The sequence below is a fragment of the Tachysurus fulvidraco genome, chromosome 20 (genome assembly GCF_022655615.1).
Source record: "Tachysurus fulvidraco isolate hzauxx_2018 chromosome 20, HZAU_PFXX_2.0, whole genome shotgun sequence".
Lineage (NCBI taxonomy): Eukaryota > Metazoa > Chordata > Actinopteri > Siluriformes > Bagridae > Tachysurus > Tachysurus fulvidraco.
Genome location: NC_062537.1, coordinates 7,446,237 through 7,474,159, shown reverse-complemented (window position 1 = coordinate 7,474,159; position 27,923 = coordinate 7,446,237). Strand labels below are relative to the sequence as shown.

The window sequence follows — 27,923 nt, the reverse complement described above, 5'->3', positions numbered from 1 at the left end:
GCTTCGTCCCACAGAGGACGATGGGAGCTGGTACAGTGTCTGGATGCCTCGGGATGGGTACAAAGAGAAAAGCAGTGGAAAGGGATTAACATATCTGCCGTTCATAAAAATGTGCTGGTCTGATGTACTGGTGCATGATATTATGGGATGTATTATGTGTACGCCTGACTGAAGAGATGAGTTTTTAATCTACATTTAAACTGGGAAAGTGTGTCTGAGCCCCGAACATGTGACCAGCATCAATGAGCTAGATAGAGGAGACTTTACTGTATATGCTCTTATATTCGCTTCAAATTGTAAAATTGGTTGGAAATTTGACGTTTACCCGTTTCATGTAATATATGCAATTTCTTTCATAATCAACTTTAGAGGGCACTCTCTCACACAGTGCAAGTTCCAAAAACTATAGAAGTAACGTATGATTTATCAAGAATTGATTTTGTGACACACAAATGCAGAAAACACAATGATTTTACAACATAATTTTAAGACTGGGGTGCTTGCAATAAGCAAGTCCATGCAGCATTCATTTGTTCCTGAGCCACACTGGGAGGATTTAGAAGACATCACTGGAGAAAGTGATGAGCAGATTCTAGATGTGTCACAAACAGTTGTTAATAAATTAGCCTTGCTTCTTTTTAAGCTGGAGAGTGTTTATAATGTTTCTTCTAGGTGTATAGATTATTTGGTAGGGTAGCTCCAGTTTATTTCTTCTCTGGCAGGAGGACAAGATGTACGAAAGGCTGTTGATACAAATTTAGGAAAGAATAAGGAACAATTCTCAGTCAAGCCAGTATTAATGAGTTTATCTGTGAACTTTGAAAGCTCAGCCCCATAAAATCAACACTAGATGCAGGAGTCCCCTTGGCTTTTCTTTCAAAAGACTATATTTTAAAGACAATTTAAAAAGTTGTTGAACCAGTGGAATATATTTTGTAATATCTATATTCAAGTGTATTGTTAATGGCAGATATTTCAGTGAAAATTATTTTTTTTCTGTGGTTGAGATGAAATTCTCTGATATGTTTATGACTTCGAAGTGTGCAATCTGCTTAGAACATCCAAGAAAAAGCACAAAATCACAGCAGTTTATTGGGATTTTGCAAATTTGCCAACTGAATTGCGGTCTGCTCTAACATCAATACATTTAGCTGTTCTTAGAAAACATAGTTTGGATATGAAGTCATTTTAGAACCTCTTTTGAATGATCTTTCTATATTAGAGCAGGAAGGGGTTTTCATTGCTAGTTATGGAAAAATTATCAAGGCACTGTGCGCACAGTGTGGCAGCAGATAACCTTGGTGCCCATGCAATTAGTGGTTTAGTTACAAATCTTAATGGGGATTATATATCTGTCGATTCTGCCTTGGCTGCCATGCTGAATTCCAGGAAAAGGAAGTGAGATCAGGTGCTTATGCTGTTCATCTTTAGACTGTGAAGAAAAATCCTACACTTACCCACTGCTTTGGTGTCAAAAAGGTTTGTTACTGACAAACTGAAGCATTTTCAAGATATTGGTTATCTTGACTCTAAAATATCCAAACATTGACATCAATTTCTTGAACTTTTCTCCACATGAAAGAATTCTTGGAACATTATTGTCAGTTGATTGAGTCTTTTATACCAGTTGTTGGAAACTACATAAAATTTCATACTACAAGGCATCAACAAATGATGGACAATATAATTTTTTTTTATTGTTTAAGGCATTCAGATGACACCATGGAACCTGTAGCAGTAAGAGTACTTATTGAACAAGAAATCAGGAAGTTAATCCGACCCTCAGGAACCCTAAAAATTTTACATGAGCTTATGATGGTGGTTAAGGAGGCACTTGATATCACTGAGGATTTCTCCCTTCAGTATAAAGATTCTGAATTCAACGATTTCTTTACCCTTATGTCCACTGACCAAATTCAGCACAAGGATGCTATTAAAGTTCTTTCCCCTGCTCTTATTGAGCTCTCACTCTATACTATGAAGGATGGTAGATATACTGTGCAGGAGACCAGGTAGAAGGGGAGCAAAGTACATAGTATTGGAGGGGATACAACCTTTTATTATTTTGTGGATAGGAAGAAAAATGTGGTAGGAGTAATCCTGAAGGATGAGTTTGTGAGGAATGTTTTAGAGGTGAAAAGTGTAAGACAGGGTAATCAATTTGAAGTTAGAAATTGAAGGGATGATGTTAAATGTCAGTGGTTATGCTCCATTATGACTTCATTCTATGTAGACAAGGCAATCTGAGAGATTAGTGACTGCAAGGTGGTGGTAAAAGTGAGTGTAGCCAGTCTCTGGTGGTCAGGAATATGATGACTGGAAAGACAGAAAAGGAGACCAAGAGGTGGAAGCTGAAAAAGGAAGAACGTGATGAATTCAGACAGAAGCTGATACAGGCATTGGGTGGTCAAGAAGAGATTCCAGAAGACAGGGAAACAACAACAGATGTGATCAGGGAGACATGTAGGAGGGTGCTAGGTATGTCATCTGTAAGGAGAAAAGAAGATAAGGAAAAAGGCTGGTGAAAAGAGGAAGTACATGACAGCATTCAGAGGAAAAGGATGGCTAAAAAGAAGTGGGACATACAAAGGACAGAAGAAAATAGACAGGATATCACATTACAGAGTGAAGAGTTACATGGAAAAGGTCAAACAGAAAGCATATGATGAGTTGTTTGCCAGGTTAGACACGAGGGAAGGTGATTAAGACTTGTACAGTTTACGCAAGACAGATGTGCAACAGATAAGAGTGATTAAAGATGGAGACGGAAAGGTGCTAACAGGCGAGGAGAGTGTGCAGAAAAGATGGAAAGAGTATCAAGGATCAATGGAAAGGTATAAGACAGTAGTGAGACCAGCTATGCTGTATGATTTAAGAGACTGTAGCAGTGAGGACAATACATGAGGCAAAGATGGAGGTAGCAGAGATGAGGATGTTGAGGTTCCCTTTAGAGGTGACGAGGATTTAAAAGATTAGGAAAGAGCACATCAGAGGAACAGCTCAGGTTGGCTGTTTAGGTCAGAGAGGGTAGAGTGCGATTTTTCAACACCTAACAGGATGGATGGATGGATACATATATATAAAATTTTTTTACTATATATTTATACAGTTTTGTTCAAAATAATAGCAGTACAATGTGACTAAGCAGAATAATCCAGGTTTTTATTATATTTTTTATTGCTACATGGCAAACAAGTTACCAGTAGGTGCAGTAGATTCTCAGAAAACAAACAAGACCCAGCATTCATGATATGCACGCTCGTAAGGCTGTGCAATTGGGCAATTAGTTGATTCACAACCATCACCAACTTAGACATGTTCTTGCTGTATTAGCTCTCAACAGAGATTTAGACTGATTGTGGATTCGTAGACCATGCCCTAGTGGACCAGTATCCATGTAGTCATTAATAGAGACTTCAGAAAGCAGTTTAAGTTGCTATGGATAAAGGCATAAATGTAAATGAAATGCAAGTAAAAGGAATATTTAAAAAAATATATAAAATTTACAGTGTCAATTATGGCTACTTTTTTTCACTGTGTATAGCCTTTGTTTTCATGTTCCATTTTCCTTGCTTTGCCTATGTGCTTCATGGAAACATGGCTGTATGATGACATAGCGAATCTCTCAATAGAGTTCTGTCTCATTCAGTTTTACACCATGCAAATTAAGGGAGGGTGGGTCGCAATTTATGTGAACAACAAATGGTGCAATCCTGGACACACTGTAGTGAAGGCAATTGTGTGCAGCTCTGACATTGAACTTTTAGCAGGAAGTCTCTGTCCATGTTAATTGAATTTGTAAAGAGCAGACTTAACTGAGCAGAAAAAAAAAATCAAGGAAAGGGGTTATAGGTGGAAGCTGGAGCGTAAACAGAAATTCTCTTTGAAGTGGTAAAGATCATAATCTCTCCACACTAATTGAAGATAGGAAAAATAATCCTAAAATTGTGATACTATAGCAAAATTAAATAGAAATAAACCACTGAAAAAAACTGTCACCATTAACATGCAGCAGCAATGACTTGGCAATATTTAAAATATCAGAAAATATCTTTATTAAATTTTAAAACTGACAATATGATATCAAACCCTGTAGATAAAAACTATCAGATCTGCATTTAGAATGTTTTACTCCCCTTCAAAAGACTGATTCCACTCATAGCTAAGCGATAATACCAGTAGCAACTGAAACACTTATAAAAGCAAGACTCATCACTGCTGCTGAGGATAGCTCCATGTGGACAACCTGGAAATATATGGAATTGTTGTGGACACATGCCACTCGGTGACCATAGAGGCTCTGCATCTTGGGTATAACCACACTCCAAACATTCCATGTGACCTGAGAATGTTCTGTATACATCTTTCAGGTTTCAAGCAAATCCATACAGTTACAGCCACTTAAGTTAATTATGCTCAGCCTTATTAAAATGATTGATATGGCAGACAAATTACCAAAAAATAAAAATTTAACAAACATTGTGGCCTGAGCTAAATGAATTTTGGAACAGGTGTCAAAATAAATTTTCCACTGAAGAACTTATTTGACATAGCAGAAATAAATGGCAACACATTAGTCCTTTTAGGTGATTATCTGTTCTTAGAGGACATATGGATCCTGACATGATTGTCTGCTACTGTAGCCCATTTCATTTTATTCATTCTGAGATGTTCACATTTGAAATGAGTGACTACACAGGATACTCAAAACTTAGGTCCCCTTGGCTGTTATAACAATTTTTATGTTGAGAAGGCATTTCAGGAAAATTGGCTGTGGGGATCATTCGATTAATGGCTGGGCACTGATGTCAAGTGAAAGCATTTGTAAGGTTGTCCCAAAGCTGTTCACTAGGATTGAGGTCAGGGCTCTGTAAGGGTCACTGGGGATCTTCGACTCAAGGAGTCGGGTGCTTCCTATTTTGAGGAAAGCCCATGCGTGTTTGATATTCAGGTGTTCACAAACCTTTGGCCATATAGATATAAATGTATGTAATAGCACCCAAATAACACTTTTCTTACCATTGTTATTATTACCTTGGGACCGGAATCTGGATTTCAGTACAGTTACTTTTAGAAAAACATTTTAAAAGGTATTACAAACAAAATAAATAGGTAGCAACATATAGCATCCTACAGTATTGAATAGAAGTACAATTCAAAATTTTTTTTTTTTTAATAAAGCAACTTATGAATTATAAATGGTTATCTTTTTAGGCCAATTTTACTGTGCCTGGTTTATCTGAGGAATTTGAAGTTCCATAAAACAGATAAAGAAATATTCCAGTTTATTTAGTTTTACAAAAATCTGCAGTATTTAGTGCATGGTCAGGAGAGTGAAACAAAACATTCAAACGTACACATTCCTATATAAATTACAACTTAAATATTTAATTCTATAAGAATCATTTTGATTGCTGATACAAAATCTATTTTTTAAGGTGAATGTAAGAAGCCAAATATTAGACTGAGAATTCAGCTGAGCCAAGAACAGCTTATTTTTTAATATACTAATAAAATCCATAGCATCTTTATAATGAGAGCTGATCTTTAGCTAGCAATTTTAACTTCCCAAAAACATATGTGCACTGGTCCGAAGAACTTATCAAAAGAATATATCCATAGCATTAAGTTCAGCATTCTCAATAACAGTTTGATGCTCCCTTGATCCTGGGTTTAATTCAAGAAAGGTTTCGTTGGTGGATGATAGGTCATTTAGAAGAGGAACTGGTAGTTCAGAGAGTGGCACAGAGTTCTCCTGAGAGCTGCTTTCTGATGTCCCAGCAGCCTGGCTGTTGGTTAGCATCTCCAAGAGGCCTGTGCTATCAGGCGATTGGTTGCTGGTGCTCATGTCTGGTGAAAGAAGCTCAGCAAAGAAATTATCAAATGCTGGGCTATCATAGGCTGATGTACTGGAAGTGACAGAGTATGGTGAGCAAATATATGTGCTGTCTGGCCTGGGCATAGACCCACTTCCTTCTATACTGAGCAGCTGATTCAACTTTGCTAGCTTCTTCTTCTTGGCCTTTAACCTTTTCATCAGTTTCAGTCTGAGAGCTTCAGTTGATAAGACCATCTTTGATGGGGAAGATTTTAGGATGTTCTGGCTAGCAGATTTCATCAACGTTGAAACTGAATTCACAGTTGTTATGCCACTAGGACAACTGAATGGCTTCTGTGGAGCAGTGGGCAATTTCACAAATGAATGCTTTAAAAGTCCTCCAGGTATCCCTGGATTGGGGGAGTTCTTTGTTCTGTATCCACCAAAGAGCTCAGCAGGCTTGGCCAGGAGTGGCTCGCTGCCATCAAATCTTGGGTCAATTCTGGGATCTGTGGCATGATGGGGTACTCTTAATGGCGTTGACTGGTGGAAAGCTTGCTGATCTAACGATAGGTTGGAGGTGCTGGGGTCTGAAGAGTGCAGGGTCGGTGGACACTTGCTCACTTTTGAAGGGTCTACTAATTCTGGTGATTTTACCACTGAGGGAAGAATCAATTCTGGTGTATGTGAAACACTGTTAGCACTATCTTTATTGTTTTTTACATTACTTGCAGTCTGATAAGAGCTTTTCTCTAGCAGGTGAAACGCCTCTGTGATGCTAGACTCAGCTGACCCAGTTACCATTTCCTGGATATTTGGGCAAGAGTCTTCTTTAACATCTGCTTGGACCTCAACTAGTGTAAGAGTGACAATATCACTATGTGACAGGCCCTCAAACGTATCAAGCAGTGTGGTACTACCTATTGAAGAATCCAATTTACTGGCAGACTCACTGCTGTCCTTATTTCCAGTCAATGGCTCTATAATGCATGCGTCATCTGCTAAAGAATTGGTTATATTATGAAAGTCATCGCCAACCTTACTCATTGTCTCAGTAAGGCTGTTATCGGGGAGACTGTCCAGATGTTGGGACTCCTCTGTGGAACCTGCCTCCCAGAAGACAAGATGGAACTGATTGGCTGGGAGTGCAAACCTCCTGTGTGTTATGCAGTGAGGGTGTTTCAAATCATCAAATTCTAGCCATAATCCTGTGGAAAAGTTGAAATTGAAAGTAGTTATTTAACTTCACAATAATAATAAAAAAAATAATAGAAGACCATGTTGAATACAATACTTAAACATAACTATAAACATATCCTTGTACCCTATCAGAAACCAAAATTTTACATTTACATGGTCTTTTTAAAAGAAGAAAATTAAGAGATTGGTTATCTAATTAAATATTAAAAGATTATCTTTTCAAGCAATTTCTTTTTTTTTTTTAACAATTTGGATTGCCTACATAGTTACCGATTTACCATAAACATAACAGTACAGGGAAATCTCACTCACGATTTTAAAATTAATTAAATTAACCTAGCCAACAATTTGGATTCCTAGGCAGTCAAATGTTCCATTTTTCCAATATTTTAAAAGATTTTATTTGGACAAGTATTGGTCATGGACCTGGTAAAATGTCCATTTCCATATACTGGCAAAACTAATTAATTTGTCTTTTTGCCATACCAAATGCTAAAACAAACCTTTGGTAATGGTCTTCTTGACACCCAGTTTTTACACATTTCCTCTGTTGATAACTTAAATCACATGCTCTAGGTTTGGTCAACATTTGACAATCTGTTTTTTTCTACATACATTCATGTGCCCAACTTATTGGCATTTAACAATACTATTGGTAATTGCAACAACATTTACAGGACACTTTAGAAAACAAATTTTAGAAAACTCAGTTTGTGCAGACTGAGAAAAGAGCACAAAGTTTCTTTTGACTACACAAACACTGAGTGAACCAGACAACGATATGGTATGCAAAGCCAAATCAACAACGTACTAGCCTTTTCACAAACAACCATTGGCTCACATTCTCAGTAAGCTCAAACATATCAAAAATCATATATCTGGATCTTAAGTAGGCACATAATTAGTTGCCACTGAAAAGCACAGTTCAGTATATAACCTTCATTAGAGAAGACTGACACTCACCATCTGGTTGATGGATCCAGGTGACAAAGTGCTCACGTTGTTCATTGTATTGTATAATTTTTCTGATGTTGTACTGTGTGCCGTGGAAATCAAATGCATACTTGGAGAGGTCTCTCCGTGGAAGTCCCTCCAGAAAGTGAAATGCAAGCACTGAAGAAATTCTGGAGAACACACATGAGAAATGACAAATAAAAAAAATACTGCATACTAAACATCACTGTGGCAAAAGTAATAAAGCATCCATCATGCTTTCACCTTTGTAAGACAAGTCTCCTCTTCTGGTTCTTGTTATTGCAGCTGCGACACTTTGCAACCTGGACTGCTTTGAGTGGGTGCCAATCAGATATGATCTGTGTAAATGTTGTTACAGTCTTCTCCATGCTATAAATGAGAACCATGCTTGTATAAATTTCAATTTTACAATAGATTTTCTATATTTAGTAAATAGGCTTGGATATGCTCAGAATTAACCAAATCACATTCAAACTCATTTTTAAAAGGAAACATCATACAATTGTCATCAAACAACTGTTGCTATTATTGAAAACTATCCATCTTAAGAATTTCCAAATATGAAAATGTGCCATGGAACACTATAAAGAACAACTGGAGAAAAGGGGACACTGCTGTGACATTACCAATATAGGACATGCCTTAAAAACAGGGGGTAAAATGGGAGGCTTGTAGGAGTCACGAAGTTGGCAAATTCCTTTAATCTACAGTGAGATTACAGGAGCTTCAGAACTATAAGCAAGTAACTGGTGACACCCATGTGACAATCTTTTGTTCTCTTCATGTGTCTGGGCTAAGGGGTAAGGTGGTTAGACAGATGTATTCAGACAATTGTGTATTATCTGATGAGTCTAAGATGGATCCAGAAAATGTACACAAAACGAGAAGTTTAACAAGACAGCGAAAAAGTAGGAAAGGTGTGTAGCTATACCAGCAGTTGAGAAGGCTGTTTTGACAGAAATATGCCAGAACCATCTGTGCATCCCCTTATACACCTCTGTTAGTATGCAGCTTCATCTCTGCCAGGTGTTCTGATATTCAGCAACTGTTATGACTGCCTCAACTCTGAATTCATTTAAAGGACCCATCCTTGTCAAGAATGCGAGTGCTCACTAGGGCTGAAATGATTCCTTAAGTAACTCGAGTAATGAGTATACTAAAAAAAAAAAAAATCAAAAGCTTCATTTAGTCCATTTATTGTAACTATACACATAGCACTGCATTTCCATGTACTATTATTACTGATGCACAACCTGCTAAACTCGAAATGTGATGTGAACACAGACTCGGAGGAAAACAGAGGAACAAGGAGAAAGCGGCGGGGGGCAAGGAGAAGATTCAGGCGATCGAAAATGGCAGAACGTATCAGAATTTCTGCGATAAAAACTAAAACTGTACAGTGTGTTTTCTGTAAGATTGAACTGGTGAACCAGCTTCAAAATCACATCCAAAAACACTCAGTCCTCACATCAAGTCCACTGATCGGAGTCAACACAAGGTAACATAAGGCAATCTTAGATGAAAACCTGTTAGAGTCTGCAAAAGACTTGAGACTGGGGCAGAGGTTCACCTTCCAGCAAGACAATGACCCTAAACATACAGCCAGAGCTACAATGGAGTGGTTTAGATCAAAGCATATTCATGTGTTAGAATAGCCCAGTCAAAGTCCAGACCTAAATCCAATTTAGAATCTGTGGCGAGACTTGAAAATCGCTGTTCACAGACGCTCGCCATCCAATCTGACTGAGCTTGAGCTATTTTGCAAAGAAGAATGCAAAGCAAAAATTTCACTCTCTAGATGTGCAAAGCTGGTAGAGACATACCCCAAAAGACTTGCAGATGTAATTACAGAGAAAGGTGGTTCTACAAAGTATTGACTTAGTGGGGCTGAATACAAATGCATGCCACACGTTTCAGATATTTATTTGTAAAAAAAAATTTGGATACCATTTATCATTTTCCTTCCACTTCAAATTATGTGCCACTTTGTGTTGGTCTATCACATAAAATCCTAATAAAATACATTTTTGTTTGTGGTTGTAATGTGTCAAAATGTTCAGTGGGTATGAATACTTTTGCAAGGCACTGTAGTTGTGTGAATTGAGCCTAGAAAGCAGAGCTAACCATACAACAGCACCAGAACATTTCTTAAAAATCTTGACAGTTAAAATTGGCAAACATTTCTTGAATATTGTTTCTATAAAAAATATTTATTTGAAAGGCATGTTCTTTTTTGCCAATATTACAATTTTACACATTAAATGGAATTTGAAAACTAATTTAAATCTGAAACAAATAGGGGGTAAAAAGAAAAATGTTTATTCTTCCACTAGGTAGCCGACAGGGTAATCTATTAAAGCAGTGACTAAGCCTGCTATAAAGAGTTATAATAATTAAAAAAAAAATACCTTGTGCTGAAATTGTATCCACATGATGTGCACCTAAATTCCCACTGACCGGCATGCTGGAAAAGACTATTAGCCCAGTCATCTGACTTTAGGAGAAGAGGGAGTGCAAAGACAGGTGTCTCCTCCAGACCTGCAGAGCAATAAATATCAAATGATGAAATGTCTTTTCATTTTTGTCGTCATTTCAACAATATATAACTGACGTAGTACATTGTTAGATGAAACTGTTTCTCCAAAACCATGGTGCTACATAAAACAGAGCTAAAGACTTAAAGCAAGTTGTACTAGCCACATAAAGTGCATCATGTTCAACCTAGTGCAAACAGTAAGAGACAAAAGACAGTGCAAACCGACAGTAAAATAAACACACTACAGAACAAATACTCAAAACACAAAATAGCACTGACTGGTGTGCATTCTGTATATAGTATATTACAATGTGCAAAAATATAGGATTCTAACAAAGAGGGTTCATGTAAACATATATACACTTATGTAATAGCAGTCAGTTTTATAATGCTAAGGAGACACTATGTTAACTCTATGAAGCTATTAGTATTAAAAAAACTCAAACTAAGATTTGACATTCATATGTTGATCATCAGCATGAGTGTAAGGCCTGGAAATGTTCAATGTCCTATAAAAATATTAGTAAAGCAAGTTAAATCTTGTTTTTGCTATACGCTGTATACATTTGTATTTGTGACTAACAAACAAAAGACAATAGATTTTGTGACTTTTGAGAGTTTGTGAGAACTCTCAATCATTTGTACGGAAAGATAAACTATCAAACAAAAACAAATTTCAACTATTTGGCCACTCATAAGCTACACTCAAACCTTCCAACAAGATCAACATAAAACAAGGGTTTTATATGCCCATGTGCTCTAAAAGAGTGTGCTTTTGGGGAACAACACAACCATCAATTTTACAAAACACTCAAATTGTCATTTAGTGACATATTGTGTATATTACTGCAATAAGATCATGTTACATGAATAACTAACTGTCCCAGTAATGTTCAGCCTGTTGCAATCAGGCAAGCGCTTCCACAGTCATAACTAACAAAGAAATGCTCAGGAGGAGCTTCTTCCCTCAGGCCATCAGACTCCTCAATACAGACATGTCCATCTTACATATCCTTTAGGATTCCAAGAAGATTAATTTACTCTGTTGTAATTCTGCATACTGCACTATACTGTTACTACATGTAACTCGCCTGCAGGTTAAATAGATCACATCCAACATGTAATGTTTGCATATTCTGAAACTTTTCTATGTATAATATTAACACCACCCCATGCTACTACATAAAACATTTCACATCACATAATCACATTCTATAACCCTACTTCTTATTATTTATTTATTAATTTTTAAACATGGTTCTTAAATTTATATACACAGTCTAGGATGAGCGGCTCATTCATTTAACTGCAAGTTGCATACTGTAAATAACTGTAGCAAATAAAAATCTTGAAACTTAACGACATTGTTCCCTGCTTTCTCAAATGTTTGGCAAGGTGGTTTGATTCCAAGTAGTGCAACACTACTGCAATATTGTTCTGTTATACACTAATACATCCAACTTATGATTATCTTTTGAACTGTGGAAATTAGTATCTGTTGATTTTAAACATACATGTGTCAATCAACAACAGCATTAAAACCACTGATAGGTGAAGTACAATAGTGATCATCTCTTTACAGTGGCACCTGTCAATATCTGAACAGTTCTCAAGGTTGACACAATGGAAGCAAGAAAAATGGAAAAAACCTAAGGATCTAAGCGACTTTGACAAGGACCAAATTGCAGTGGTTAGAAAACAAGACGATGCATGTACATTAGGGCTGTGTATTGGCAAGAATCTGGCGATACGATATGTATCACGATACGGGGTTGCGATACGATATGTTGCGATACATTGCAATATTGTAAGCAAGGCGATATATTGGGATATTTCTTATTTTAATTATAGGATAAAGTTTTAGGGAAGCTGTCAAGAACACCACCATATGCAAACCTTAGCAAAAAAAAAGTCTTATTTAAACAGAACACAGTGGGAACTGCATTTGCATTAATTAGCCCCTGTAACATTCTATATGATTGAACCACTTTATGTGCAGTATGAATAAAGGGGGAAAAATAAAGTGCTTGCAGGATTTCTTAAATGTATTAAATGTGTTAAATGTATTAAATGTTAGCTATTATAAACAGACCATATATATTTTTAGACCCTGCCTTTAAAGCTTCACAGTTTCAGTTTACAATTGTAGCAGTGTCCTAACATTTTGATCTGAACAAAAGAATTATATCTGCTTAATATCAATGAAAAAATAAAGTGCTTGGAGGATTCCTAAAGAAAACAAAACAAATATAAACAATAAAATATTTACAGATGTTGAACATTTTCAGAACCCTTAAACTTTTTTATAGGTTTCTTTGATTTATATTTGTCTTTTTATTTAATGTCAAGGTTTTTCTGAAGATAGATATGCTGGTCAATATGCTGAGATGTCAGGGCACTTCTATGAGCATCTTCATATATATATATATATATATATATATATATATATATATATATATATATATATATATATATATATATATATATATAGCGAACTATTTTAACGTTAACATTAGTAGCGCACCGTTATGCTCGTACTTTGTAACAAGTGGAGTGGTGCTACCCCTTTAAGAGCAATGTGCTGTTGCTTTATTAATGATATACTAGTTGGATGTGTGCATGCGCAAAAGTGTGCACGCTTCAGTTATAACACCACGTGTGTGGAAGTCTGATGCTGCAACCGATATTCTCTTTTATTTTCATTTTCTCATACTAATGAGTATTTTTTGTTTTAGTAACATGTTATTACGGAGGTTTTTCCTGTGTACGGAGGAATAAACCGTTGTGAGTGAAATGTTTGTGAGTTCGTCCTTATTTTCGCGGGGAGGAGCTATCCTAAATCTCCATTAACGTGTTACTTCCTGTCACCGTTTAAGTTCAGAGATAAGAAGACTGCAATCTAGCGGTTGGGATATAATTTAAATGAATCTGTATAATTTTTTATTTTATTTTTTAATAAATATCGATATTTTGTTTGAGAATCGATACAATATCGGCAAACAAAATATCGCGATACTCACGTATATCGATATTTTCTTACACCCCTAATGTACATATTCAGAGAGTGATTATTTCATACATACAAGAGAGACAAATGAAGAAACTGTAATATAACAAAACACATTTTAAATAAAAATTAGAATGCTGAGATAAAACTGTACATACAAGGTAATCATAAAAATGGAGCAATTACAAAATAAAAATGACACCAGAACTGCCAAGCAGATATCCACAAAAATTGCATGTTTCAGGGTAAAGCTTACTTACTCAAATCGCACTGAAGCTTTGGCTGGAGGAACTGGAAGGCAGACATCCGTAGAGCTTCCAGGTCTTGCTCTACATTATAGAGGTCGTCAGAATGTACTCGTACAATGCTGTCTATTGGGATAAAAAGTAAGCATATGTGCAGTTTGCACACAGAGAATGTAACCCCCCCCCCCCCCCCCCCAAAAAAAAAAAAAAAAAAAAAAAAAAAAAAAAACATAATACAAACAAAATACTCTCTCACTAACCTTGGCACTGTTGTTCCTTTGCTTTAATATACGTGCAAGACTTCTGGTATGATGCACATAAGTTCTTCACAGTAAAATCTTTGCATGGGAATTTCTCAGTTGAGCATACATTTTCACATGAAGCTTCTCTAATTATCCTAATGTGTACAAGTGTCACAAGCAAGGAATCTAACCAACACAAGTTATCCTTATTTTTCCAGAATAAATGCTGCTGTGTAGGTACCATGTGCAGCAAATCTTTCACAAATAAATCCAGTGTTGAGACCTCACATTTTTTGTCCTGAGTGCTTGATACAGAATCCCTGATTTGGAAATCAGGCAATCCTGAATCCTTACAATTGGCATGGGAGACCTCAGCAGTATTGTCAGCATTCTCAAATATTTGCTTCTTCTGGTGATCATTAATTAACAGTCCATCTTCAATTGAATTGACAGGCACGCTACAGTCACCAACATCAACATTCCAGCATTTTCCAGCAGACACAATACTGGGATCCTCTTTCTTCCTAAACTTGTATGATGGATCATGGTCTTTGGGCTCCAATTTGTGATAAATCTTTCTCTTGCACCCCTGTATGTCTTGTGATGAAGAAAGGATGGCACGGATATTGTCCAATGGTCCACTAACTAAAGGAAAAAGACACTGGATCGGCAGGATTATTAGAATTTTAATCATCTGATTAATCCAATACCATACTGTAGAATGATTTGTAAAGCTTATCTGTAATACTAGCCATTCTGTTCTGTAATAATTATTGATTATTAGCTGTTATTTATAATTTACTGAGCATTATATTATAATTTACTGAGCAGCTGTAGATACAGGGTTATAGGTTTGGGGCATAATCATGAATATCTCCAAGACAAACATTTTAGCATATGTTTTTATATTTTCTAATATATTTTCTGAAATATATTATTTATTTACAGAATACAGTTCCCACTATGCATGGATATCTACACAAATTATGAAGACTCCAAATGGTAATATATTAAGTGGCTTACCAGTGGATCAGTACAGAGAGTGATAGAGTCTTTAAAGTTGAATTTGTATGAGCGAAGTACATTTATCTGTCCTTTTGCAGAACACCAAGGGCAGGCTCCATTTACAGCTCCTCTATTCTCAGCCTTAAAAACAAAACATAACTTAGAACACAGTTTATGGAAAATAATAATAATAATAATAATAATAATAATAATTTAAACATCACCAAACCACAAATTCTGGTAATAGCAATTTGAATCATCACCACACCTGGTGAATTACTAAATGTTCTGTAACTTTCGCCTTTTACAAAGATTTCCTTATTTTAATACTGTTGAAAGTGATTTGAGTAGGAATGGTTTGCCCAATACATGATCCAATCTTTACTTTAATAATAGCTTTGCACATGTGACAGTAGGAGAGAACAGAGCACAACTGACATTTCCCAAATACCCTGCCAGCGCTGGGCTTGGCACACTTAGGTCACAGCCTTCACCGTTCATTTGCCCTTCTCCATTCACTGTAATTTGATGAATCTCCTTGCCATGAACTCAGAATCAGCAAAAAGCTGTGCTCATTGCCTCACATCCTAGGGGAAAGAAAAAAATAAAAACATGATTCTCAATCATTTTAATATGCAGGAGGAAAATTTTTTTTCTTCTAGCAGCCATAAAAAAAATTTAACTAGAAATGTCAGACATTTATTGCCTTTTTGTACCATTTTAATGCTTTCAAGATAAAGTTCACACTTTCAATTACACTTTTGTGCAACTGGATTAACTGCAATTACATTTGAAGATTTCTTTAATATCTAATTTACACTCTATGGCCTCGAATATGTGCATATATACCAATATTTACATTTACAGCATTTTGTGGAAAATCTTATCCAGAGTGACTTACAAAACTGCTTTGAAGTCTCGATCAATAAATACACCGATCAGGCATAACACTATGACTACTGACAGGTGAAGTGAATAACACTCTCTCCATCATGGCACCTGTTTGTGGGTGGGCTATATTAGGAAGGTTAACATTTTGTGCTCAAAGTTGATGTGTAAGAAGCAGGACAAATGGGCAAGCATACGCATTTGAGCAAGTTTGACAAGGGCTAAATTGTGATGGCTGGACCACTGGGTCAGAGCATCTCCAAAACTGCAGCTCTCGTTGGGAGATCCCCATCTGCAGTGGCCAGTATGTCAAAAGTGGTCCAAAGAAGGAACAATTTGGAACCAGCGACAGGATCATGGGCAGACCATCTACCCCATTTATTGGAAATGGTATTCCTTGATGTATGTGGCCTATTTCAGCAGGATAATGTACCCTGCCACAAAGCAAAAATGAGTCAGGAATGGTTTGAAGATCACAACAACAAGTTGAAGGAGTTGACTTGGCCTCAAAATTCCAGAGATTTCAATCCATTCAATCATCTGTGGGATGTACTGAAAAAACAAGGCAAAGATAAGGTGAAAGAGAGTATTCCCAGATTGGAGATAGTAGTGATTGGAGCAGACTCCAACAGGCATGTTGGTGAGGGAATCAGGAAGTGATGGGCAAGTTTGTTGTTAAGGAAAGGAACCTAGAAGGACAGATGGTAGTAGACTTTGCTAAGCAGATGGAAATGGCTTGTTAACACTTATTTCCAATAGAGAGAGGAACAGAGAGTTAGATATAAGAGTGGAGGTAAGAGTATGCAGATAGACAACATTCTATGCGGACAAAGCAATCCGAGAGAGACTGCAAGGTGGTGGTAGGAAAGAATGTAGCCAGATGGAGATGTGCAAGATGTGTCTAGTGGTTAGGAATTAAAGAAGAGGAAAGATTGAAAAGTGGACCAAGTTATGGAGTGATCAGGGAGACAGGTAAGAGGGTGTTAGGTGCATCATATGAAAAAAGAAAAGACGATAAGGAAACATGGTGGTGGAACAAGGAAGTAAAAAAAAGTGGGATGTAGAAAGGACAAAGAATATAGGAAGGATTACAAAGAATTGCAGTGCAGAGTAAAGAGGGACATGGCAGAGGCCAAACAGAAGTCATATAATGAGTAATATGGCAGGTTAGATATGAGGGAAGGTGAAAAGGAGAGAGAGTTTGGAAGGATGTGCAACAGATATGGGTGATGAAAGATAGAGATGGAAAAGTACTGACAGGTGAGTAGTGTATGCAGAGGAGATTATTTTGAGCTGATGAATGAGAAAAATGAGAAAGACGGGAGGAAGAGGTGAATATTGTAAAGCAGTGTGGTGGAAATTTTACTGAGCAGAATTTGACGTATGCTCGTGACTGGTTGTTTGTGACTAGAAATTGTTATTGTCAGTGAATGTTTTTTTTTTTTTTGAACAACAGGGACAGAGGGAACTGGAGACGACATGGTGAGACAGACTCAAAAAGCTTCTAATAGTCCTTGGTATGGATAAGATTAGCCTGATCAGGTGGTGAGCAGGCATTGTGCATCTAGGACAATGATAGTTGATGTTTTCCCCTTACATGTTTTCTTGTTTGAATCATCCTATAAAAATCACGGCCCTGGCCTTACTCATGCTACACGAGGAGTGTTGGGTCAATAAAAAAAAATTGTGAAATCTTTTTACTTCTAAAAACTTACACAACAGCAGGAAATAAAGATAAGAAAGAATAAGGTGAGGGAGGCACTGAGGTGAATCAAGATTGGAAAGGCTGTTGGTCCAGATGACACGTATGGAGGTGTGGAAGTGGAGACACAGCAGTGTCTATGTAGATTGTTCAACAGGATTTGAGAGAGAGAGAGAGAGAGAGAGAGAGAGAGAGAGAGAGAGAGAGAGAGAGAGAGAGAGAAGATGCCTGGGGAAAGCAGGAGAAGTGCCAATCTTTAAGAACAAATTTATGTGCAGAATTGTAGCAACTACAGAGGCATAAAGTTGATGAGCCACACAATGAAGATATGGGAACGAGTAGACGAAGCTAGGCTAAGAAAGGAAGTGGATATTTGTGAGCGGCAGTATGGCTTCCTGCCCAAAAAGAGCAATTTTTGCACTGAGAATATTAATAGAGAATTACAGAGATGGTTAGAAGGAGCTGCACTGCATCTTTATGGATTTAGAAAAACTGGATGAAAGGGTGCAGAGAGAGGATCTTTGATACTGTATGATGTCAGGAATGGCAGAAAAGTATGTCAGAGTAGTTCAGGATATGTATGAGAGGCAAGTGCTGTAGGTCAGACAGGAGTTCAAGGTGGAGTAGGGCGATATGGCTGAAAACTTTATCACGATATCAGTTTCATATTGGCTGATATTGATAATTATTGATTTTTATGACCCATTTAAAATAGGGACCAGGAGAAAAATATATTGCATTTAAACATTTTTATTTTAAACTTAACCTTCCTCTGATCATAATCCCCTCGACTATTAAGACAAATGTAAAAAAACATGGAAAACTCAAATAATTAATGTAAACATAAGTCTAAAATCACAATGAATACTTAATCATCTCAACATTTAAGGTGCAAAATGAAAGAAAATGTAAGAAATGCTTAAAAAAAGTGTAATAAAATAGTGCAAAGTGTTAAATATAAACACAGACATCAGGGATGCTTCTGGTCTGGACACCATTTCTTTAACTAGATTTACTGACTTTTTTATTTTCTGGTGCGGGTCCTGAGGTGCAATTCCCCCCTGTTGAGATTTTCAGAGTTCTTCAGCCCTGCTTTTGTTGTGCAAACACCCCCATCACCTGTGAGGCCTGGCTCTTTGCATTTGTTCACTCAGAGTAGCTCAGATCCAAGGCAGGCCAAACCTCTGTGTGTGACATGGAAACCTTCAGAAATGCCTACCGTATCTATACAAAATAGTCTGTTTTATTTATAAATCTAGTGTGCTGTTTGACTCATCTGGAAAGTTGAATGTCCCATAACTTGGTTTTCCTTCCACATATTTCCCTGAAATTTACCAGGATTGTTCAGATTATGAACTTTGCAAGTAAAATTAATTGTGTCTATTTTCGTTGAACTATGTGTTCAGAAAATAAATACATTCCTCCTCAAGCCCTCCCGAGTCAATTTGACACGGCCACATTTAGTGGGGCAATAGGTCACACTTTTGCCCTTTTCGGTGCAATGAACATACATACAGACACAAAAAATGCACACACACAATGTCCACTAACACACGCACCCAAAACACACACTCAAACACACAATTTGGGCATTGCATTTCATTAGGCCTCCAAATAAAAAAAATTAAATAAATAAAAGGAACACATTTGTAAATATTTTTTCACACTTTTGATATTCCTTTGCCTAGCAGAGGGCAGAATATGATCTATGGAAATGATGCTACACACACAAACACTGTTCAAAGCATTGGGCATTGCATTTCAGTTGGCCTCCAGACAAAACAAAAGCTATACATTTGTAAACATTTCACACTCGCACCCACAAATTGGGCATTGCATTTCATTAGGCCTCCAGAAAAAAAAAAGCTACACATTTGTAAATATTTCACACTTTTAATTTGCCTTTGCCTAGGAGAGGGCAAAATATGATAAACCAAAATGATGCTACACACACACGTTGTTTTTTCACATTCAAATCATATTTGTTTTCTCTCTCTTATTTATGAATTTAGTTGCTTCAGTCAGCTTTGACCTGGGGATGTTTGATATACACCAGCCAGTGGTTATCCAAAGTAATATTTAATAATTTCTGCTTATTTTACTTAAACATGGAATAATTTCATGAGGTTTATTGTTTATAAATTAAATATAATAAAAAGCAAAAGAGGTGTAAAGGACGTTTTATTCACAATAAATTATGCCATGTTTTGAGTGGTATGCGTGTGTGTAGCCCGTTTTTGGGTGATCAGATGGCATCTGGTAGGCAAAATAGACATAAGTGTAAAATGTTCACAAATGTAAGCTGATCACACAGAATGGTGATCATTGTAGAATTTTTGAAGTCAATTTAACCTGGAAAAAAAACCCAGGTTTTATTATTTACTGACATTAAAAAGGTCAAAATGGTTTCAAAACAATCTCCTGGCTTTCAAAGAGACAATGCCCCGAGATAGTAAATCTAGTTAAGAGAGAGTGTGTGTGTGTGTGTGTTAGTGCTGCATGTGTGGTGTTGCAGCTACAGATGATGTTGGTTGAATACGGCTGTGCTTCAAAGGGTGAGCGTGGCTAAGGCAGTAAATCAAGTTCGTGGTATTACCAGTCTTGGCGGGGACAATGCTCTTACATAATTTGCAGACAACATTGGTCTGACTATGGTCAGACTTCTACTATCCAAAAACTGCCATACTGGCGAGCTGACTTTCTCTTTTATTTACAATTTCCTCGCTCGCTGCGGATCATTTTCTGCTTATCAGTCACCGGTTACTGAAAAGGAATACAGCAGACCAGCACGAGACAACGATATGGCGCAACCAAACACGATACTGTTACATGATTGGCTGTTAGCGTTAGGTTACCAGAGGGGATGCACTTATTTCCAGGGATTTCAGAACAGCGTAACATATTGCGTCATTGGGTAGGCATTTCCTATTTGATAATCTACCCCTAACCATAGTTTTTTTGTTTATTTTTTTTTTAAAATAGCTTAACTGTAAGATGATAAAGCATAATAGATATAAAATAAAATCTACCTGTATGACTGTTTTGTCCTTCATTATCCATCTTAGGTATGCTTTTTTTTGGAAAGAGTTTTTCCAAGACCTCTAGAAACACGCCCATTTTAGGTCATGGTAGTGAATTTAGTGAATGCCGTTACCAGAGAGTGAGTGCCTTTGTTGATGCAACCAAACTTGCTTCACAACCTGTTTCTTCCGACTTAGAATAAAAAATATCGAACATTTTATCAAACATTTTTTATTGATATTGATCACGTGTCTATCGCGATACATATCGTTATCGTTTTATCGCCCAGCCCTAAGGTGGAGGTGGTGCTACATCAAAAATCGGCTTTGAGTCCCTTCTTGTCTGCTATGGTGATGGACATATGAAGTTGACATATGAAGTCAGACAGGAATCTCCATCGACAATGATGTTTGTAGATGACATTGTGATCGGTAATGGTGGAGGTCTGCTTTGGAAAGTCAGTTGTAGGAAGACATAAAACGTGTGCACTAACACGAGTGAGGGAAGTAGAACAGTGTGGTTACAGGGGCTGAGGTCAAGAAGGGCCATGGATTTAGGTATTTGCAGCCAACAGTCTTGTGCAGCAGGGAGTGGGGGAAAAGAGGTGAAGAGGCAAGTTGGAGTGGGTAGAGAAAAGGGTCAGTAGTGTTGTGTGACAAGAGTGTCAGCAAGAATCAAAGGAAAGGTGTTCAAGACTGTAGTGAAACCAGCTATGCTGTATGTGTTGGAGAACTGTAGCAGTGAGGAAGACACGAGGCACAGATGGAGGTAGCAGAGATGAGGATGTTTAGGAGTGATGAGGATGGACATAATTATGAACAAACACATCAGAAAGACAGCTCAGGTTGGCCGTTTTGGGGTCAAGGTCAGATAGGCTAGATTAAGAGGGTTTGGACATGTACAGAGGAGGGAGAAGGGTTATATTGATAGAAGAATGTGGAGATGGAGCTGCCAGGTAAGAGGTTAAGAGGAAGGCCAAAGAGGAAAGGGTGGGTTGAAAGTGGACATGAAGTTAATCGGTGCGAGAGTACAGGATAATATGTATAATTGAAATGAATGTACAACAAAAATAATGTTATGTCTGATCTGTGTATAGCAAAATACTGGTTCACGAGGTGATGAACAACTATATTACCTATATTGTATATAATATAGGTACTATATTAGATACTATATTAGCTATATTAACTATATTACCTCCCTAAGTTTTTTTTTTAATTACATGATTGTATTAATCATGTAATTAAAAACAAAAAACAAAAAAACAAACAAACAAACAAAAAAAAACTTAGGGAGGTAATATAGTAAGAAAAGCACACATAAGTGTTAATTATATAAAAAGTTTTAGAGCACTTCATGCTTCCTTCTGCTGACCAGCTTTTAAAGATGCTGATTTCATTTTCCAGCAGGATTTGGCACCTGCCCACACTGCCAAAAGCACCAAAAGTTGGTTAAATGACGGTGTTGGTGAGCTTGACTGGCCGGCAAACTCACCAGACCTGAACCTTGTCAAGAGGAAAATGAGAAACAAGAGACCAAAAAATGCAGATGAGCTGAAGGCTACTGTCAAAGAAACCTGGACTTCCATACCACCTCTGCAGTGCCACAAGACTTATCACCTCCATGCCATGTCGAATTGAGGGAGTAATTAAAGCAAAAGGAGCCCCTACGAAGTATTGAATACATACTATATACAGTAAATGAACATACTTTCCAGAAGGCCAACAATTCACTAAATTTTTTTTTATTGGTCTTAGGAAGTATTCAATTTTTTGAGATAGTGAATTGGTAGGTTTTTGTCAAATGTGAGCCAAAATCACCACAATTAAAACAACCAAAGACTTAAACTACCTGTCTGTGTGTACTGAATTTATATAAATACACGAGTTTCACTATTTTAGTTAAATTATTGAAATAAAATGAACTTTTCCACAAAATTCTAATTTATTGAAATGCACCTTAAGGATGGTGCAAAATGATATGCACATACTTCACTGAATAGTTCTATTCTAAGGCTAGTGTTTAGTTATTAGCTGGAAGCTGGCAGAAGTCTTCAGAGTGTAGCTACTGTGCAAAACTTTGGTATACATACAGAACCAATGCATGTTATACAATTTTCTTTTCCTCTTCGTACAAAAATGACATGTCATTTTAGAGTCTAGATTATTTAAAGTTGTAGAATATATATTATTGTTGTAATAATAATAATAATAATAATAATAATAATACATATAGCTGCAAGCAGCAATTCCGGGGTCAAGCTGATCAGATGCGCTCAGAATATGTCGCTGATGAACAATACCAAGTATCGTAGCGATATGGAATTGCATTCGTAAAATACTAGACTTAACGTGAAAATCGGCGCTGTCACGAAACGTTGCGAAGTGTGTGTGTGTGTCGGTCTCTCCGTGTCTGTCTGTCGGTCGGTCTCTCCGTGTCGGTCGGTCTCTCCGTGTCTGTCTGTCGGTCTCTCCGTGTCTGTCTGTCGGTCTCTCCGTGTCTGTCTGTCGGTCTCTCCGTGTCTGTCTGTCGGTCTCTCCGTGTCTGTCTGTCGGTCTCTCCGTGTCTGTCTGTCGGTCTCTCCGTGTCTGTCTGTCGGTCTCTCCGTGTCTGTCTGTCGGTCTCTCCGTGTCTGTCTGTCGGTCTCTCCGTGTCTCTCTGTCGGTCTCTCCGTGTCTGTCTGTCGGTCTCTCCGTGTCTGTCTGTCGGTCTCTCCGTGTCTGTCTGTCGGTCTCTCCGTGTCTGTCTGTCGGTCTCTCCGTGTCTGTCTGTCGGTCTCCGTGTCTGTCGGTCTCCGTGTCTGTCTGTCTGTCTGTCGGTCTCCGTGTCTGTCTGTCGGTCTCCGTGTCTGTCTGTCTGTCTGTCTGTCTGTCTCCGTGTCTGTCTGTCTGTCTGTCTGTCTCCGTGTCTGTCTGTCTGTCTGTCTCCGTGTCTGTCTGTCTGTCTGTCTGTCTGTCTCCGTGTCTGTCTGTCTGTCTGTCGGTCTCTCCGTGTCTGTCTGTCTGTCTGTCGGTCTCTCCGTGTCTGTCGGTCTCTCCGTGTCTGTCGGTCTCTCCGTGTCTGTCGGTCTCTCCGTGTCTGTCGGTCTCTCCGTGTCTGTCGGTCTCTCCGTGTCTGTCGGTCTCTCCGTGTCTGTCGGTCTCCGTGTCTGTCGGTCTCCGTGTCGGTCTCCGTGTCTGTCTGTCGGTCTCCGTGTCTGTCTGTCTGTCTGTCGGTCTCCGTGTCTGTCTGTCTGTCTGTCGGTCTCTCCGTGTCTGTCTGTCTGTCTGTCGGTCTCTCCGTGTCTGTCGGTCTCTCCGTGTCTGTCGGTCTCTCCGTGTCTGTCGGTCTCTCCGTGTCTGTCGGTCTCTCCGTGTCTGTCGGTCTCTCCGTGTCTGTCGGTCTCTCCGTGTCTGTCGGTCTCTCCGTGTCTGTCGGTCTCTCCGTGTCTGTCGGTCTCTCCGTGTCTGTCGGTCTCTCCGTGTCTGTCGGTCTCTCCGTGTCTGTCGGTCTCTCCGTGTCTGTCGGTCTCTCCGTGTCTGTCGGTCTCTCCGTGTCTGTCGGTCTCTCCGTGTCTGTCTGTCTGTCTGTCGGTCTCCGTGTCTGTCTGTCGGTCTCCGTGTCTGTCTGTCGGTCTCCGTGTCTGTCTGTCGGTCTCCGTGTCTGTCTGTCTGTCTGTCGGTCTCCGTGTCTGTCTGTCGGTCTCCGTGTCTGTCTGTCGGTCTCCGTGTCTGTCTGTCTGTCTGTCTGTCTCCGTGTCTGTCTGTCTGTCTGTCGGTCTCTCCGTGTCTGTCTGTCTGTCGGTCTCCGTGTCTGTCTGTCTGTCTGTCTGTCGGTCTCCGTGTCTGTCTGTCTGTCTGTCGGTCTCCGTGTCTGTCTGTCGGTCTCCGTGTCTGTCTGTCTGTCGGTCTCCGTGTCTGTCTGTCTGTCTGTCGGTCTCCGTGTCTGTCTGTCTGTCTGTCGGTCTCCGTGTCTGTCTGTCTGTCTGTCGGTCTCCGTGTCTGTCTGTCTGTCTGTCGGTCTCCGTGTCTGTCTGTCTGTCTGTCGGTCTCCGTGTCTGTCTGTCTGTCTGTCGGTCTCCGTGTCTGTCTGTCTGTCTGTCGGTCTCCGTGTCTGTCTGTCTGTCTGTCGGTCTCCGTGTCTGTCTGTCTGTCTGTCGGTCTCCGTGTCTGTCTGTCTGTCTGTCGGTCTCCGTGTCTGTCTGTCTGTCTGTCGGTCTCCGTGTCTTTCTGTCTGTCGGTCTCCGTGTCTGTTGGACTGTTGGTGGAACTAGAGGGTTTGAGCTAAACACACCAAAGTTGCTATAGTAACTTATAAGACTGGCCTCTACATGTGTGCCAAATTACATAACTTTCCTACGTACGGTTCTATGGCAGAAGAGGAAGAATAATAATAATAAGAAGAAAACCGACAATAACAATAGGTGTCTACGCCCCTTCGGGGCTTGACCCCTACTAAGAATAATAGTGTAACGGATATTTTGCCCCTTTAAAATGGGGTAACTGGCCATAAAAATTTGAGAACTCATAAGACGAGGCTGGATGCGGCTTCTTATTAATATTTACTGTAAATGATGCTGCGAACAAGATACTGTACCTATACACAATAGACACTATTTCTGTTTAAACTTTAGTGTCATTGTATGTAGATCTTTACGATGTTGCTCGTCCGACATTTACTTGGTTTATAAAATGTCTAATTTACTCAATATTAATGAATCAGGCCACTTATGACCATAGCTAAACAGGTCACATCGGTTAGGATCACTATATATTTGTACGACACAAGAACCAGAAACCGGGCAGGAAAAATCACCACTGACCCTTCGCACCCTGGACACAACCTCTTTCAGCTCCTCCCTTCTGGCAGGTGCTACAGAACTTTGCTTACTAAAACTGCCAGACACAGTAACAGTTTCCTTCCCCAGGCAATCACCCTGATCAACAACTCGCCATAATTATATTCACTGCTTCTTATAAGTACTGCATTATCAGGACTGTCAGTCATCACATCATCTGTATATTACACACTACTGCTGCTGTATATTGTACAAAAAGCATAATATTCTATATTCATACTATTTAATACTCATTCTGTCTATATTGTATCTCATCGTCTGCATTGTCTTGTATATTTTATATAGTATAGTGTTATTTATGTCTGTAGTTTTGAGAGTCACAAACAGCTGGAACTAGTAATGGGCAATATAAACGATATACGATATAAACGATACAAAATTGGCCTACGATAGAGATTTTAATTCTATTGCGCTATCGCGATAATGCATGTTGATGACGCAATCTACCCACGAAATTTAGAGCCACGAGCTGCAGCTGGCTGCAACGAATCATCATATTCGTCATCTTGAATAAACATGGCTGAAAGCGTCAGTGAAACAGAGGAGCTCGTGAAAAAGACCGGTGCAACATCTATTATTGGTTTGGATTTAAGCCGTCCGACAAGCAGCAGAACAATATACTCTGTAGAGTGTGTGGGGCAAAAGTTCCAGCTAAGAGCAGTAACACGACTAATCTGTTCTACCACCTCAAAACTAAAGATGTCATTGAATACCACCAGCATTGCCAGGCAATGCAGCCAACCGCAAGATCCAGTACGAAGAACGCATGACAGAAAATAGAGAAGAGCTAACAGACTAACATGCTAACACCAGACAGTTTTTCCTGTGCTTTGCATATTTTGTGTCCTTAATAACTAAGAAAATAACTAAAACTACATTTGCACTTTTTACTGTATATATGGCATGGCACTACTGTAAAGAAACTTTTATACTTTAAAAATTCTCTTTTAGTTGACGTATATGTTCCTTATACTGAAAGTATTTGATTTATTTATTTTGTGCTTTCATTTAGCGCTTTATAATGTTTTCATTTGAAGTATGTGCACTACACTTGGAAGAACTTTCTTTATTTAAAAATAGCCATGCCTAATACTGGAAGTATATCCCTAATTCACAGTGTCCATTTTTTTTTATTAACAAGACACCAGTTTTAATTTCATTAGAACAAAATGTTTAAAACCAAATGCGTTACCTCGGCTGCAGGTTTGAAATATGCTTTTATTTAAAGTATCTGTGCATTTACACAGAATAATTTTCTTTGCCTAATTAATACTGGAAGTATTTTCAGTACAGTGTATGTTCCTTAACTAAAAAGACAAGTTTTTATGTTCTCTGCAACTTGGGTGGCATTTAAGAACCAAGAACTTGAACTAAGTATAGTGCCTTTTAGAAGGAAAGACTTTTATTTATCTGCAACATTTTGTTGTATAATTACAGTTTTGCTTTTGCACAATAAATGTTCTCAAAACGACATGTTTCTTTATTTATTTAAAAAAAATACATTTAGCAGTTTGGCTTTCCTAAGGGTCTGTGTAACCTGTTCTGAAATGGTTCTATTATAATTTATATATCGCAATATATATCGTTATCGCAAGAGGCTGCAATGTATATCGCAATATGGATTTTAGGCCATATCGCCCATCCCTAGCTGGAACCAAATTCCTTGTGTGTGTCAACACACTTGGCTAATAAATCTGATTCTGATTCTGATATATATACACAGGGGATGGAGGGAGAGAGAGCGGGAGAGAGCTAGAACAACGTTACTAGTAGCCAATCTAGTCTCTAAACTGCTTAATTTGCACTTTCTAAAAACTGTATAAATATTTGCATTCACTGTAATATATAATATAACTAATGATGTTAAATCGAAACATAGGGTACATACCTCTACATTTAACTTTAGTGTCATTGTATGTAGATCTTTACGATATGTTGCTCGTCTGTATATGTTGCTCAAAAATGTGCTTTATAAATAAAAAATCTACCCATTCAGTTAGTATTTTTACGCACTATGGTTTATAAAATGGCTAATTTACTCAAGATTAATTCAATCAGGCCACTCATGACCATAGCTAAACAGATCACATCGAGCAGTTAGGATCAAACAAACAAACAAATATATATATATATATATATACACACGAGAGAGAGAGAGAGAGAGAACAATGTTACTTGCAGCTAAGCTAGTCTCCAAACTGCTTAATTTGCACGTTCTAGAAACTGTATAAATATTTGTTTTCACTGTAATGTCTAATATAACTAATTATGTTAGATCGAAACATAGGGTACATACCTCTAAACTGACCAGGCAAGGATAAAACCGGCATTTATTAATAAGGTTTGAACCCAGCGTTTCAGTCCTCCATGTGCACGCAGCATCTGACGTAGGGTTAACGTTAAACTTCCGGTCGTGTGATCTAGGCAGACAAAAATATTTCAGCAAA

General features: G+C 38.2%; 1 protein-coding gene across 2 annotated transcripts; it reads right to left on the bottom strand.

Annotated features, from left to right (window-relative positions):
• Positions 1-5,268: 5,268 nt before the first annotated feature.
• uspl1 (ubiquitin specific peptidase like 1) lies at positions 5,269-27,923 on the bottom strand. 2 transcript variants are annotated; one of them, XM_027138415.2, is made up of 9 exons: positions 27,773-27,923; positions 15,467-15,615; positions 15,047-15,169; positions 14,042-14,684; positions 13,797-13,907; positions 10,402-10,531; positions 8,237-8,362; positions 7,982-8,142; positions 5,269-7,026 (listed from the first exon to the last, which is right to left on the bottom strand). In XM_027138415.2, the coding sequence occupies exons 2-9, from the start codon at positions 15,527-15,529 to the stop codon at positions 5,603-5,605; spliced, it is 2,781 nt and encodes a 926-aa protein (XP_026994216.2). In that variant the 5' UTR covers positions 15,530-15,615; positions 27,773-27,923; the 3' UTR covers positions 5,269-5,602. The 2 variants fall into 2 exon arrangements, with proteins under 2 accessions (XP_026994216.2, XP_026994224.2); XM_027138423.2 differs by lacking the exon at positions 27,773-27,923 and adding an exon at positions 18,639-18,687.

Coding starts and splice junctions, on each gene's coding strand:
- uspl1 (XM_027138415.2), bottom strand. CDS start 15,529: ATGAACGGTGAAGGCTGTGACCTAAGTGTGCCAAGCCCAGCGCTGGCA. Junction 8,363..10,401: donor GGATACAATTTCAGCACAAG/GTATTTTTTTTT, acceptor TCTCATTTATAG/CATGGAGAAGACTGTAACAA. Junction 7,027..7,981: donor CTGGATCCATCAACCAGATG/GTGAGTGTCAGT, acceptor ACTTTTCCACAG/GATTATGGCTAGAATTTGAT.